This window comes from Podarcis cretensis (genome assembly GCF_951804945.1).
Source record: "Podarcis cretensis genome assembly, chromosome: 3".
In the NCBI taxonomy this organism is placed as follows: Eukaryota; Metazoa; Chordata; class Lepidosauria; order Squamata; family Lacertidae; genus Podarcis; species Podarcis cretensis.
The window spans coordinates 64,072,480-64,085,973 of record NC_137172.1 but is presented as its reverse complement, the minus strand read 5'-3'; the positions used below and the strand labels follow the sequence as shown (position 1 = coordinate 64,085,973).

Here is a 13,494-nt window from a genome sequence, read left to right as displayed (position 1 = left end):
CCATCCAACAGCTGCTTAAAAACCTCCAAGGAGAGCCCACCACATCTCGTGTGAGTCCATTCCACTGTCAAATAGCTCTTACTATCAAAGTTCTTCCTGATGTTTAGTTGGAATCTCCTTTCTTGTAGCTTGAAGCTACTGGTTCGGGTCCTAGCTTCCAGAGCAAGAGAAAACAAGCTTGCTCCACCCTCCATGTGAAGGCCCTTTAGATATTTGAATATAACTACCATATCTCATCTCATTCTCCTCTTTTCCTGGCTAAACATACCTAGCTCCCTCAACGGTTCCTCATAAGGAAGGGGAGTTCTGTAGATGAATATTTGGAAAGTTAGAAATATTTTTAATCTTGCTGTTTTTTTGCAATATTCAGCCTTTATATGTTCAATCTGAGTTCAGGCATGGCTGTGGTAATCCTGATGGATGGGACGAGGGGAGTGTGACCCTGCTCCTGCTTCTGATACCATACTGGACCAGCTCCATGGAATGGAATGGGGGCAGTGTGCTACAGTGCAGGGGTGGCCACCTGAAGCAAAACAGGAAGGTGTGTTTCCCGCCTCCTCCCTTGCCAAAGCTTCACCTACTGGGCTCATGCAGCTGCAGGTTCTGGTGAGAACTCACTGGGGGCCACCATTGTGCAGTCGGTGGGCTGTCCCACAGGATTCTGCCACCCAAGGAACCTGTTTCAGTTCACCTCATGGGCAGCCCTATTACAGTATTTCCAGTCCAGAGAATAGCATTGGGAGGGTGCTTTTCAGTCCCCTAGCAATTATATTGTGGGGTACCTTTATCCTCAGTGCTATTTAATGCCTATATGAAGCCACTGGGAGCAGTCATAAGGAGTGTGGGAACAAGGTGCCATCAGTACACTGATAACACTTGGCTCTATTTCTCCATGACATCTGAATCAGGAGAGGTTACACAGGTGCCTGGTGGAAAAGGATGAGAGAAAATAAGCTGAGACTGAACCCTAGTATGATGGAGTTACTGTGGGCGAGTGGTTTTTGGGTATGAGAAATTAGATGGGTGGAGCTTCCATTCCCCTTGAAGGAACAGGTATGTGCTCTGGAGGTGCTTCTGGGTCCAGCTTTGTCACTGAAGGCCCATATAACCACAGTGGCTAGAAGTGTCTTTTACCAGCAGCACCTGGTACAACAGCTTTGATCATTCCTGGAGGGAGAAAACTTGACCATAGTACTTCAGGCACTGTTGAGTTCAACCCTATGCAGGGTTTCTCTTGCACATGACCTGAAAACTGTATTTAGTGCAGAATACTGCAGCACAGTTCCTAACAGGAGTGAGACCCTGTTGGCATATGTCACCTCTGCTTACATAACTTCACTGGTTGCCAAGCCTGATGTTTTGATAGTCTAGAGTTTCCAGCTGGTTGGATTTAAACAAATTCAGGCAGCTTGTATTAGTGTGTGCTCCAAATAACGCAGCTTTTAAAATATAGATGTGTAGTAAAATGATTTTGAAAAAGACTTAGATCAACTTCAGGTTGAACAATGAAGTTCCAGTAAATCTTTGTGAACAAAATTAACAAGTATTTGTGTCTGTCTGTAGTACGAATATGAACTGTAATATGTAGAAGATAGCAAGAAATGTGTGTGAGTGTAGGCAATAGAGCACACGCATACAAGCACTATTGTGTGTTGGTTGTGCCAGAGAAGCATTATCCATTGGGCTTTACCATCACTACTCCCTTCACTTGGAATTAACTGCTGACAGCAAAGTTGAATAATTTTCATTCAGAGGGTTTTGTGTGGAACATTTTCCACTAAAAATGCATGCAATGTTCGCGCGCGCGCACACACACACACACACACACACACACACCGGAGTTCCCTAACTTTCACAAATTGCACCTGTTGATGCTCCAGTGAATGAAACAAAAATAAAAGAAGATTACGGAAATTACTTGCCTGATTAAAAAGGAAAGAAGCTGGGCCTCTGAACATGTTCTGGCATGTTGTGACATGTCTGCTCTGCATTTCTGCAAATCATTTTTTTAAAGCTTGATTCCAGCTACCTGCTGATCAGATCAGCTGCTTGATTAAGAGCAAGTTAGTGCAGAGCATGCGTCTGAAGAAGCCGGAGCTCAACTTAAAGAGAAGCTTCTGCCTTATGAAGGAAGGGTGGGGAACCAGTGGCCTCTGCAAATGTTGTTGGGCTCCCACTCCCATCAGCCCCATCACAACTGTCTGGGATTATAGAAGTAATGTCTAGAGGGCCACAGGTTCCCCATCCCTGCCCTGGAGGGAAATGGCAGCCAAGTACAGCCTTGTGAAATAAGCAGCTCAATATTATTTGTAGTCCACCATCTATGTACTGCAGCTTCCTAGATTTAATAAGAACCTGGCCAAGCTGATGTTCTATCAAGAATTTTGCAGGCAGAAAGTAAATGGCTGGCATTTTGTGAATGTTCTAGGGTTCTACGTTTGGTAGGCCTACTCTAGTGCTGGTTGTGCATTTATCTGTTAGGTTTCTAGCCCATCCTTCTTTCAATGGACTCAGGGTAACATCTAAGAGATGGTGTTAACCGTTCATGGAAGTGTGGTGCACTCAGACTACCAAATAAGCTGTTTGCACCAAATTTTCAGGGATTCACTGGTATCCATCAGCCCTCTATGTGACATCTGACAACATTCACTGTTCCCCAACCTTCAAAAGAGGCTTTTAACATAAGAATAGCCAGGTAGAACAGGCCAACAAACCTACTAGTCCAGCAGCCTCTTCTCACAGTGGCCAACCAGATTTCTGTAGGAAACCCATGAGCACAAGAGCACTCTCCCCTCCTCTGGTTCCAGAAACTTGTATTCAGAAACATACAGTTTCTGTTTTTAAAGCCATCCAAGTTAGTGGCCATCATTGGCTCCTGTGGTAGTAAATTCCATAGTTTAAGTACTTTTGTCTTTCTTTCTGACTCCTCCAGTATTCAACTTCTTTGGATGTCAATGAGTTCTAGCGTTATGAGAGAGGGAGAAAAACTTTTCTTTATCCACTTTCTCCATGCCATGTACATATTTTTGATACATTATGTACTGCAAGCAGGAAGACCTCTTCGTGAATTACTCCAAGACCAAAATTATGGTCTTTGGGAAGCGTAGTCCCAGATTCAAATGGAAAATGGATCAGCAGAATCTGGAGCAAATACGCTCCTTCAGATATCTGGGAGTTCTTTTCACTGAGACACTATCATGGAATTGAGGCTACGAAACTCAAAGTGCAGAAAGCTTGTGGGGCACTAATGAAATTCTATTTTAATGCGGGTAAGAACCTATTAGAACCTGTGTTGAAAATCTTTGCCAGTAAAGTGGTTTCCCAGATGCTCCATGGAGTAGCGATATGGGGCATGGACCCAAATGCTAACAAAGCCTTAGAAATAGTGCAGAACAAATTCCTCGGGAAAATGCTTTCACTCCCCAACGGGACCCCAGCTGCTCCTCTTCGTGCTGAAGCTGATGTGAGAACAATACAGGCTAGAACTGATTGCCTGTGCCTAAATTATGTGAAAAGACTTAAATCTCTTTCGGAGGAGAGATTCCCCACTATGTCTCACATAGAACGGGAAAAGACCAAATGCTGGAAGGCTGGCATCCAACGCCTCTTGTCCCAATATCAATTACAAGAACTTCAGGTGACCATGAAGATGGATAAGAGGCACTTAAGAGACTGTCTCTTTAGGTCCAATGCAGAAAGGGATCTAACCATGATTGCTTCTACCAAGAGCTCACCATGGTTCCCACTTATCAAGACGTAGCATGCCCAAGCCAGATACCTGACAAAGCTCGCACTTGCCATACTAAGAATCGCTTTTACAGAACTAAGATTCCAATCGATGCCCTCGGCGGTGTTGGATGGATGGTACAGCAAAGTACATTACGAAGAGAGACTCTGTGTGGACAACCCTGCGTCAAGGACCTGTGCCATTATTTATTGCAGTGCCCGTTATATATAGACCCAAAAGACCAATTTATAAAATCCCTATTTACGAATGGAACACATTTGAATAGGGTGGAAAGGGTGAAATGGCAGCTGAGTGACACTGATGACTTTGTTACTTATAAAGTAGCACTCTATGCACTGGCAGCTAAGAAGATCAGGAGGAAAGAACTAGATAAAATAGTGGTCAACTACAAAGGGGATTCGGATACTTAATTTGGCACATCTTACCTGAGAATCTTCTGCTATTCTATTCTGTTTAATGCAACAAATAATTTTAGTAGCTGTGACCATGGTTTTATTGTATTTGTGGTGCCCAATGATTTTTATGGTTATTGTTGTTGTTCTCCTTCTGAATGATGCCATGGCCTATGGCTAGTGCAATAAAAAGTTTAATTGAAATTGAATTGAATTTTTGATACATGGCAAAAAGCAGGAAGATCATGAACATTTCTTGCTATATTCTTTCTACTCTTGGGACCAAATGATTGAAATTTCTCAGCATTCTGCCATGTGACCACTTTGGTGGGCTGCTGCAGGGAGGAAGGGGGAGGACAGTCAACTTCATACCCTTTTTATTTTATAAATGTGTATTTATAACACTTATACCTTAAATAGCGCTCCAAGGCACATGAAGTGAAGGCACTACTTGGCTTGCAGCATGTTCTCTCTCTTTCTCCTGATCAAGGAGGGATTATATAAATAAGATAAATAAAAATTCAGAAAATTTTGACCCCCTGTATTCACATTGATTTATGGCAGGGTAAATGAATGAATGAATAAGTAAGCCTTTCTTATTTACCTCCTTCTAAGATGCAAAAGTTGCATTTCAGAGAAGCCTGTACACTATCACACTGAGCTACAAAATGAGTTTATGTGCCTGGGAGGAAAGAGCTCTGTGCAGTATTTCCTACAAGTTTACACATGCTAAAATATATACAATGAGAAACCATATATTTCTACAATTTCATTCAGTATTACACAGTCATATGCCTTTGTTCCCAAAGACTCAAGGTTGTGATTTGACAGAACTAGTATGGGAGCCACTATTGGTATATTACTTCAAGATCTGTAAAATGTTTTCATCTAGAGGTTTTAGATTAACCATCTGTTTTGCATGAACATCCAAACTCCCCCTCTTCTCTCTATATAAAGATTTGCTGCCTAGAAAGAAACAAAATACAGAGGCACGATTATAGGACTTTCCTGCCAAAATAAATATCCTCACTGATTTTTCAGCTTTAACCTATATCTTAGGAAACATTGACAGTGAGGGCAGCAGAAGGGAGGGGGGCATTTTCCTTTGTATGAATAGGATGAGGATATTTCAATTTAGGGGCCACTTTCTTTGTGATGTTTTTGGCCAAAGTTGGTCAAAAGACTTGTCCCCCTGGGATTACTCTGTTTGGAAATTCAGAAAGGTTTGGGGAAGGGGAAAACTGAGCCTGCATCACACAACCCAGTTCCTGAAACGTCCTGCTCTTTATGTTTTCAAATATGACTTGAAGAAGAGTTTGGGGAATTGAAGGGCACAGCTAGGACCCTTCTAAATGAATTCTTAAAAACAATTATTTGATTAATACAGATATTTGTAATTTAAAGGCCTGGACTACAACCTTCGGAGAGATTTTTCAGGAGGTAGAGGAGGTGTGGGAAACTTTTCTTCTGTGAATTTCCTTCCGTCCACATCTTAGGATGCAAGCAAAGTATGTGAAATACAGAATCCTAAACATATTATACGTATTATTATTATTTAGCCTTCATGGTCACAGAGAAAAACTTTTGAGAACTATACAGGAAGTTGTGCTATCTGCATACAGCTATTCACTAGTAAGAACATTTTAGCAAATGAATTGTACAGTTTATAATTTGTTAAATTGAAATAAAATTGCACATTTAAAGAAACCTCTCTATAGGTGTGTTTTGGGGAACTGTGATACAGCTTGGCATATTAATAAATGAAAACTTCCACACAATACTAAGAAGAGCCTGTTCATTGCTTACATTTTAATTCCTTGTCACTAGAGGCAAAATGGCTCTCATGCTGCTACTGGATTTTCTGAAGACATGTTTGTCTTCCTTTCCCCATTGCCTAAATGTTTAGATTCCTGCCAGAAATCCAAGACTTGCAACCTAAATATTCAAAATTTGCCAATTTGAGCATGTCATTTGAGTTTTCCCAAAACAAAACCAGAAATGCCTGTGATACAAATAGGGCGTCCAATCTAGAATATTGGAGATGTTCAAGAGCACAGCACAAGCCTTTTAAAACAAAGAACATCCCCCAAAGCAGGTGGCATTTGTCAGAATAAAGACAATCAAAGACAGCCTGGCTAAATTTCCAGCAGGATCGGTTTCAATGGTTATTGTAACACATCTGGCAGGAGAAGCTGCCCATGAGCCAGATGTTACAGCAGCTACTTGGCATTGGGATGCATTAGTTGGCATCTCATGCAAAGAAGGGGGGTAGGGAGGAATGAGGGGGGGAATGCTAGGGAAATAAGCCCCCATGCATCTGGATTTAGCTATAGAGCTGTATACACCACAGTCTTGGGAAGTAGAAGGCTCTTTTATTCTACACTAGTTGGATGGGAGCTGCTTACAGTTAAAGTGAAGAAAGCCCATGAAATGCATTGGAAAGAGAATCCCAACCAGTGCTTTTGGGGGGTGTACTCAAGGGTACATAGTACTGGCACCATTTTTTCTATAAGTAAAGCACTGATCCCAGCTGAAGCTCATGTGTGATTTTGGCCAGGCTGTGCTTTAAAATAATTGAAAAAGAAAGAAGGTCCAATTGTATCTTCAATAGAATTCACAAATTACTATGTACATATTACATCAATTGCACAATCATAAAACAAAATGCATGCAGTGTGACTCATTAAATCCATGAGCACAGACAAAGGACATGCATTTGCTGAGAGCTATAAATGATCTGCAAGTCTGTTCTTAATTGGAAATTTGTTCATCATTTGCAAGAAATAGTCACAGATATTTCAGGCAATTGGAAAGGGCACAGTTGTTTAAAATTGTGAAAGTTAATGGTTTGATTCTGCTATATTGTGTTTGCAAATAAGTTATTACAGTAGCACACACTAATTACCGAGTGGTGCCTACCACAACACTGAAGTGCTTAAAGAAACAATGAGCTAGGCTTTGCAAACAAACTAGTGAAAATTAGTCTAGTCTACATATGCAGCCGAATAATGAAGTGGCAAATTGGGGCTGTATCACTCCAGATTGTTGAAGGGAATGCCTTTTTAATAAGAGCAACTCCTTGCAAGCAAAAGCACATAAAGGATCGGATTTTTGAAAGCTACTGTGTATGCAAATAAATTTCCCACCACCACCACAACAGAGAACTAACGGAGCACATAGAGATATGAGCAATAACCTTTTCTGCCTGGTGTGCTAGATTGTGTTGTTGTTAAGAACATAAGAAGAGCTTGCTGGATCAGGCCAATGGCCTGTTTGGTCCAGCATCCTTTTCTCACAGTGGCTGACCAGATGCATGGGGGAAACCAGCAAGCAGGATTTGAGCACAAGAGCCTTCTCCCCTCCTGCTGTTTACAGCAACTGGCATTCAGAAGCATTGCTGCCTCCAGTTGTGGAGACAGAACATAGGTCTCATGGCTAGTAGCCATCAATAGCCCTCTCCTCCGTGAATTGGTCCAATCCTCTTTTAAAGCCATCCAGGTTGGTGCCATCGCTGCCACCTAAGCAAATGAGTTTCATAGTATAGCTGGGCTCTGCATGAAGAAGTGCTTACTTTTATCTGTCTTGAATCTTCCAACATTCAGCTTCATTGGAAATCCACGAGTTGCTGTTTCTACTTCTAGGACTTAGTAAGCTGAAAACAATTGGCATCCTCCAATTGATGGCAAGTCATGAATCCGAGACATGTCATAGATGGGGGAGCTTCCTATGCATAGTGTTTACTACAGACCTTTGAACACAAGTAGGAGCAAAGGGAGGGGGAGTTGCTAGGAAATTGGTGGAAGGTCAGATCCAGAATCCTGGGACCCTACAGCTTCTTTTCCGTCAAAATAAAATTGGCAGTGGTGAGCATGCTTTAATGAAAAAGGTTAATTCCCAGTTCAGTTCTCTGCATCAATATGTACATGTGAACGCTGCTCCTCTGGTGAAAGGAATTTTACAAAGGCAACCGAACACTCATCAACTAGTATTTACATAATTAATAAAACACATTATCGTAATGAAACTTGTTAGAAATATTAATGAAGGCCCTGGCTATCGGGTTGCCATAGTAACACAATGCATTATATGTTGCTAAGTGAGTTTAGTTATATCAGACTGCATGCACTGTGCACTTTAAAAACAACAACAACACCCTGTATAGGGTAATTTAAATTCTTCTAACTCAGAAGCTAAATTCCATATATTATCTGGCATTTTTCATTTTTTTATTCTGCTAATCATTGGTTCAGGGAATAAGCTGTAGAATGTGATAACCCTTGTGGTCTGCAATGTGGTAAAATACAGCAATGGCATTCAAGGACAGTTGAGTTATGCTCGTTAGCTTTTGAATCTGCACAGCAATGCAATTGATCTTGATACCTGCAAGGTTTGTTTTTCAAAAACTGTTTTTCAAAAACTAAAGTGAATTGTTTTTTCCAAATGCAATATACCCAACAGGATGCGGCACTAGATGGGCATTTGGACTCATCCGGATTGGGCTCTTATGTTCTTAATGTGCTCTTGAAGTTATGCTAAGGGCACTGCAAGGGAGGAAGCCTGGACTTTTACCTTTCCGGAGGTTTTAGAAGGCTAAATGGGCCTGTCTGGGGTTGGGTTTGTGAATCTCATTAAAAACATGGGGGAGGGGAAACAGGTTGCTCTTCCACAAATATCATGATAGATCACGTCAGTTGTTCCTTACAGCATAATCCTAGCCATGTCTGCTCCGAATTAAGTCCTGTTGAATTTAATGGGGCTTACTCTCAGGTAAGTGGGGTTATGATTGCAACCTTAGTTCTCAGTGTTTCTTTGCACACTCACAGAGTTTTATAGGATAACCATTTCAGTCTGTTTTCTGTAACAAGTGTGGTATTGCACACCCATGAATTGCAGATGTTTGGAGCAGCCCCATGCTCCTCAGCATTGAATATATGTCGACTATCCAGCTCAATATGTTTTTTGGTCTACAGCCCTGCTCTTAACTGGTGCTGGTACCAGCCATGTCCCAGTCTTGTCTTGCTTTCTTCTCTACATCCCACATTGACCTTGATTCTTTAGCTATAGCCAGCTGCTTGTTTTTGGTCACTTAAACTGATGTTCCATTAACAGTAAGCTGTCATCAGAGCACCCACACTCGCTGACAGTTACATAATAAGCCATATTAAAAACAAAAAGTGTTACCTAACACAGACCTTTGTTAAACACAGACAAAGTAAGAAGCGAAGTGGGCAACAGATTAATCTGAGGAACGTCTCCTTTGGGAGAACCAGCAGCTGCCCCAGCCATTGGCTCTGACAGACAAGTAGCTGTTTGTAACACTGAACATTCCTGAGTGGTATCTTTTGACTTCAGCTTCAACAAGCAGAAAAGAGGCAGCCCTTTTTCCATTTCTGTTTGCTATGATTATTTTTCTTCGTGGTGCAAAGAGGCTGGAGCAACTCTAGCTTTTCAAGATTATAGTTTTCTGTTTCTTTTCTACAGAATCCTTTCTTTTTAAGAGAAGATGAAGTTAAAAGAAAAATGTAACACCCATTCTGCTTTGGTTTTGAAGAAATTAGGCAGGAAGGTGGAATGCATGCAAGAAAGCCTAAAATGCATGTGCCAATTCCTGCAATTAATGATGCTACTATCAAACCTCCGAAATCTTAAGGGTAGAACATACGTTACAGTAGCCATGGAGTTGCTATTGGAAATGTCTCCTATGGTAAACAATCTTTACCTGGCCTGTAACTTTTGCAAGTACTCAGCATGTGATTTACACTCAGCACTTTTCTATATACACACAGCCTGTGGTCACTGGGGTCACACAACAGGGACACAGAAATTCACAGCATGATGTGGGCAGATCGCTCTTTTGCCAGGTTGTTAGGGTTTTGTTTTGTTTTTGTAAACATGGAAGTTATGCATTCCAGAAATGAAGAAAGTAGAGTGAGCTCTTATAAACTAAAAAAATAAAAACAACAGGAGAAACTAGTATTCCTCAGCTGAGCCTCTGAAGAAGACAACAGTGTCTGCAGATTAAGATAATCTGTTTTCTCGAGCATGGGAGGCGCTGCTTTTTGTCAGTGATGTCCTCGGCACTAGCCAATACACTCCTATGACACTACTTCAACTACATATCAGGAAGAGTGGGCGGGTAATCAAATATGCCAGTGATAAATGTAATTATCAAAGTGATGAAAAATGAATTCCCCAATAGCAGATGCACCATCTATGTGAAAGGGTTTAATTTCAGCATGTGAACACCTTTTTGTGTGTGGGAAGGTTGGGGGTGATGTGGAGGGGGCAGGGCTGGCACACATGCACCTGTTCACCCTGTTTCTGCCCTCATGCATGCATTAGTCTCCTTGCTGTTAACTCCTAGACTTGAGAAAGAAACGTTTTCCAAAGTCTTGCAGTAAGTACCCAAGATTCTGATGGAGGTACTTCATGGTAACCTGCCCCAAGGAGAAGGAGCAAGAAACAGTGGACCAGATCCAAATGCATTAACACTTTAAAAGTTGTTTACATGTGACTTGTTGCACCAGGCTGTGAACGTCAGAACTTAGACTTCCTAACCATCCACTCCACACTCTTTCCCCCATTTTTCTGTTTTCTTTTTACTACTTACTCCTGCCTAGTAATTTAGGTCAAAATAATGTGAGGAAATCAAGTCCTGTCATGTGTTGCAATAAATCTGTGTCCTGTTTTATTTCTTTTTATTTTAAAATTTTATTTTACGGTTTAGTATTGCTTTTATTTTGAATTACATGTGGAGGGCACAATAATCTTTTCAGTGCTTAGGGCTTCTAAATGTCTTAATTTGGTTCTGCTTGGATGTCCATTTGATTTATGTCTGTTGTTCCTGAACCAGCAACTGATACACTTGGGGAAATGTACTAATGGAACAACTTATCATGCAAAACACTAGTCAGATTGGAACCAGAAAGTACTAATTTCAGAGTAATATTTTTTCTTTTTAAGCTCATGTTTTGAGAAATGCCTTTAAACATATTATGAGCCAGTCTTTATAAGAAATGTAACTTTAAAGATTGGTGCCTAAGTTTGCCTTTTCCTTCTTCCTCCTCCCCTCTTTTCCTTTTGTGCCATGTCTTTTAAATGGTAATCCTCTGGCTTTTTTTTTTGTTTTTAATAATAATCTGTAAGTCACCTTGGGAGCCTTTTTGGGAGAAGAATGGGATTTAAAAAAATTAAATAAAGAAATATTGGTATTTAAAATGCATGTTAATTTCCCAGGAAAGATCCTTGTATTAGAAATGCCACAAATACAGTGGTACCTCTGGTTACGTATTTAATTCATTCCGGAGGTCCGTTCTTAACCTGAAACTGTTCCTAACCTGAGACACTTTAGCTAATGGGGCCTCTTGCTGCTGCCACGCCGCCGGAGCACAATTTCTGTTCTCATCCTGAAGCAAAGTTCTTAACCCGAGATACTATTTCTGGGTTAGCGGAGTCTGTAACGTGAAGTGTCTGTAACCTGAAGCGTCTGTAACCCGCTCTTGCTTGCAGATCTTCAATGATAATTTTACACTATTTCACCCCATGTATTTTTAATTAAATAAAGATTAGACATTTCAAATCAGCCTAGAGATACATGAAATCAATTGATATGTTCACTATTTTTGATGAAGTAATCAATGAGCAAGACCTATAGGCGAGGACTACTATAATTGTTTCCAGTATGTGCTTGTTTTGCTAACCAGATACAAATATGGATTTCCAGGGATATGGAAGTCTTGAATTACTCCATAAGAAGGAAATGACTCACATTCCTTGGACTCTGTCACTGTACTGTCAATTAGCTATTGCCCAATTTCCATTAACTTACATGAAACTTGCAAAAGACTTGTTTCTTGTGAGTGTGCTGAAAAACCCGTTAGCATAAAGGATGTGTGTGTCTTAGGCTGTGTACACATTCTTGTTTACTCTGCATCCAGTGCTCCCTCTGCTATTCTGAGAAGCTGTGTACACACAATGTAACACAGAATACATAGCTATTCTGTATCTATCCATACAAAATACCAATCTGATGAGTTTCCCCCCAAACCAACTTCAGTCCAAACTGAGAAAAGGAATGACCTGTGTTTTAAGCGTATAAGGTGTATGCAGCCATATTATAGTTCACTGGCCGCTTCCTCCTCTCACTCTCCAAAAAAAGATCAGTGCAGATTCCACGAGCAGTAGGAACAGCATAGGAACATCAAATGTGCACAGATGGCTGTAGACTTCATTACTTTGACTTTTTTCACTTTTAACTGGATGGCTAACCACAAGGAAATACAGACGCTAAGCTGAGAAAAGACCACCCCTCCCCCCAGGTATAGTAAACCCAGTTTACTATATCAAATCAAACTTGGCTTCGTAGACATTTTCCTTTGCTACCATTAATCTCGTGGCTTAATAAGGTATCTCAACATTCTCTTGGAAGAAAATGTGTCTCTAATCTTGGCTGAATAATCATGTTTTGCAGGAGATGCACGGCTGAGAGGTCAGACAGGGGTTCTCTCTGAGCGACGTGGTTCCTACCCATTCATAGACTTCCGCCTTCTCAACAGTAAGTGATCACTTATCGGAAAGTGGATTTGTGGGCAGAGGGGCTTTTTTAAATGCACTATTTAACTTGTTATACCACAAGTCTAATAATTATGATCAAAGTCATAAATTAAATTTCACATTCATAAATTATTTTACCTTAGCTGCGGGATCAGGTGAAAACTGCTTACTCGGTTCTGGATGTTCCCAGAGGCTAGAATTCATGGACAGATACGAGAACAAGCCAGTACACACTACCTTGCCTGCTGTTGAAGAAATAAAATCAGAGGCACATATGGAAAATCTATTTAACCACATTTCCTTTTGTCCCACAGCTTCCCCCCAGGGAAAACTGCTCTCTAGCACTCAGTCAGAGCAAATGGCAACCAGGTTTTCTGTGGGTTGCCATTTCCTCCAGTTTAGAGCTAAAGAGTGGGTTTTCCCTGAGAAAAGAGTGGGGCAAGGGGGAGACTGCTTGGACCCATGCTTTCTAGGCACAGGACAAGCAGATGTGGTGGATGAACCCTTAGAAAGTATCCTAGGGAGTTTCCCCTCCATCTTCCTATGTGTCAAATAGGAAGCTAGACATACAAGCAAAGTGCTGTTATGTGATGAAGAATCCTGTACCTGCATAATGTGTGGGATCAGGTGTGCTATTTCCACTTGGGATTTCAGGTGGGGCTTGTTTTCTTTGAGGCCTGGGAGTTTTCTAGAATATGTAATCCTGAATTTTGCAACTCATGAAGATTTATGGTTTTAGCTCAATATTCCTTTCACTTGGTGGAATTTCTGCTTGTGGTATGAGCCACAATCAAGCCACAG

The 13,494-nt window shown here is 41.0% G+C and overlaps 1 protein-coding gene across 4 annotated transcripts in view; it reads left to right on the top strand.

Annotated features, from left to right (window-relative positions):
• PDE7B (phosphodiesterase 7B) overlaps positions 1-13,494 on the top strand; it is a 181,760-nt gene that overhangs the window by 137,986 nt on the left and 30,280 nt on the right. For all 4 annotated transcript variants that reach the window (XM_079970681.1, XM_079970682.1, XM_079970679.1 and 1 more), the window contains one exon: positions 12,611-12,694. In XM_079970681.1, coding sequence (XP_079826807.1) covers positions 12,611-12,694 — 84 coding nt within the window. The remainder of the gene's footprint in view (positions 1-12,610; positions 12,695-13,494) is intronic.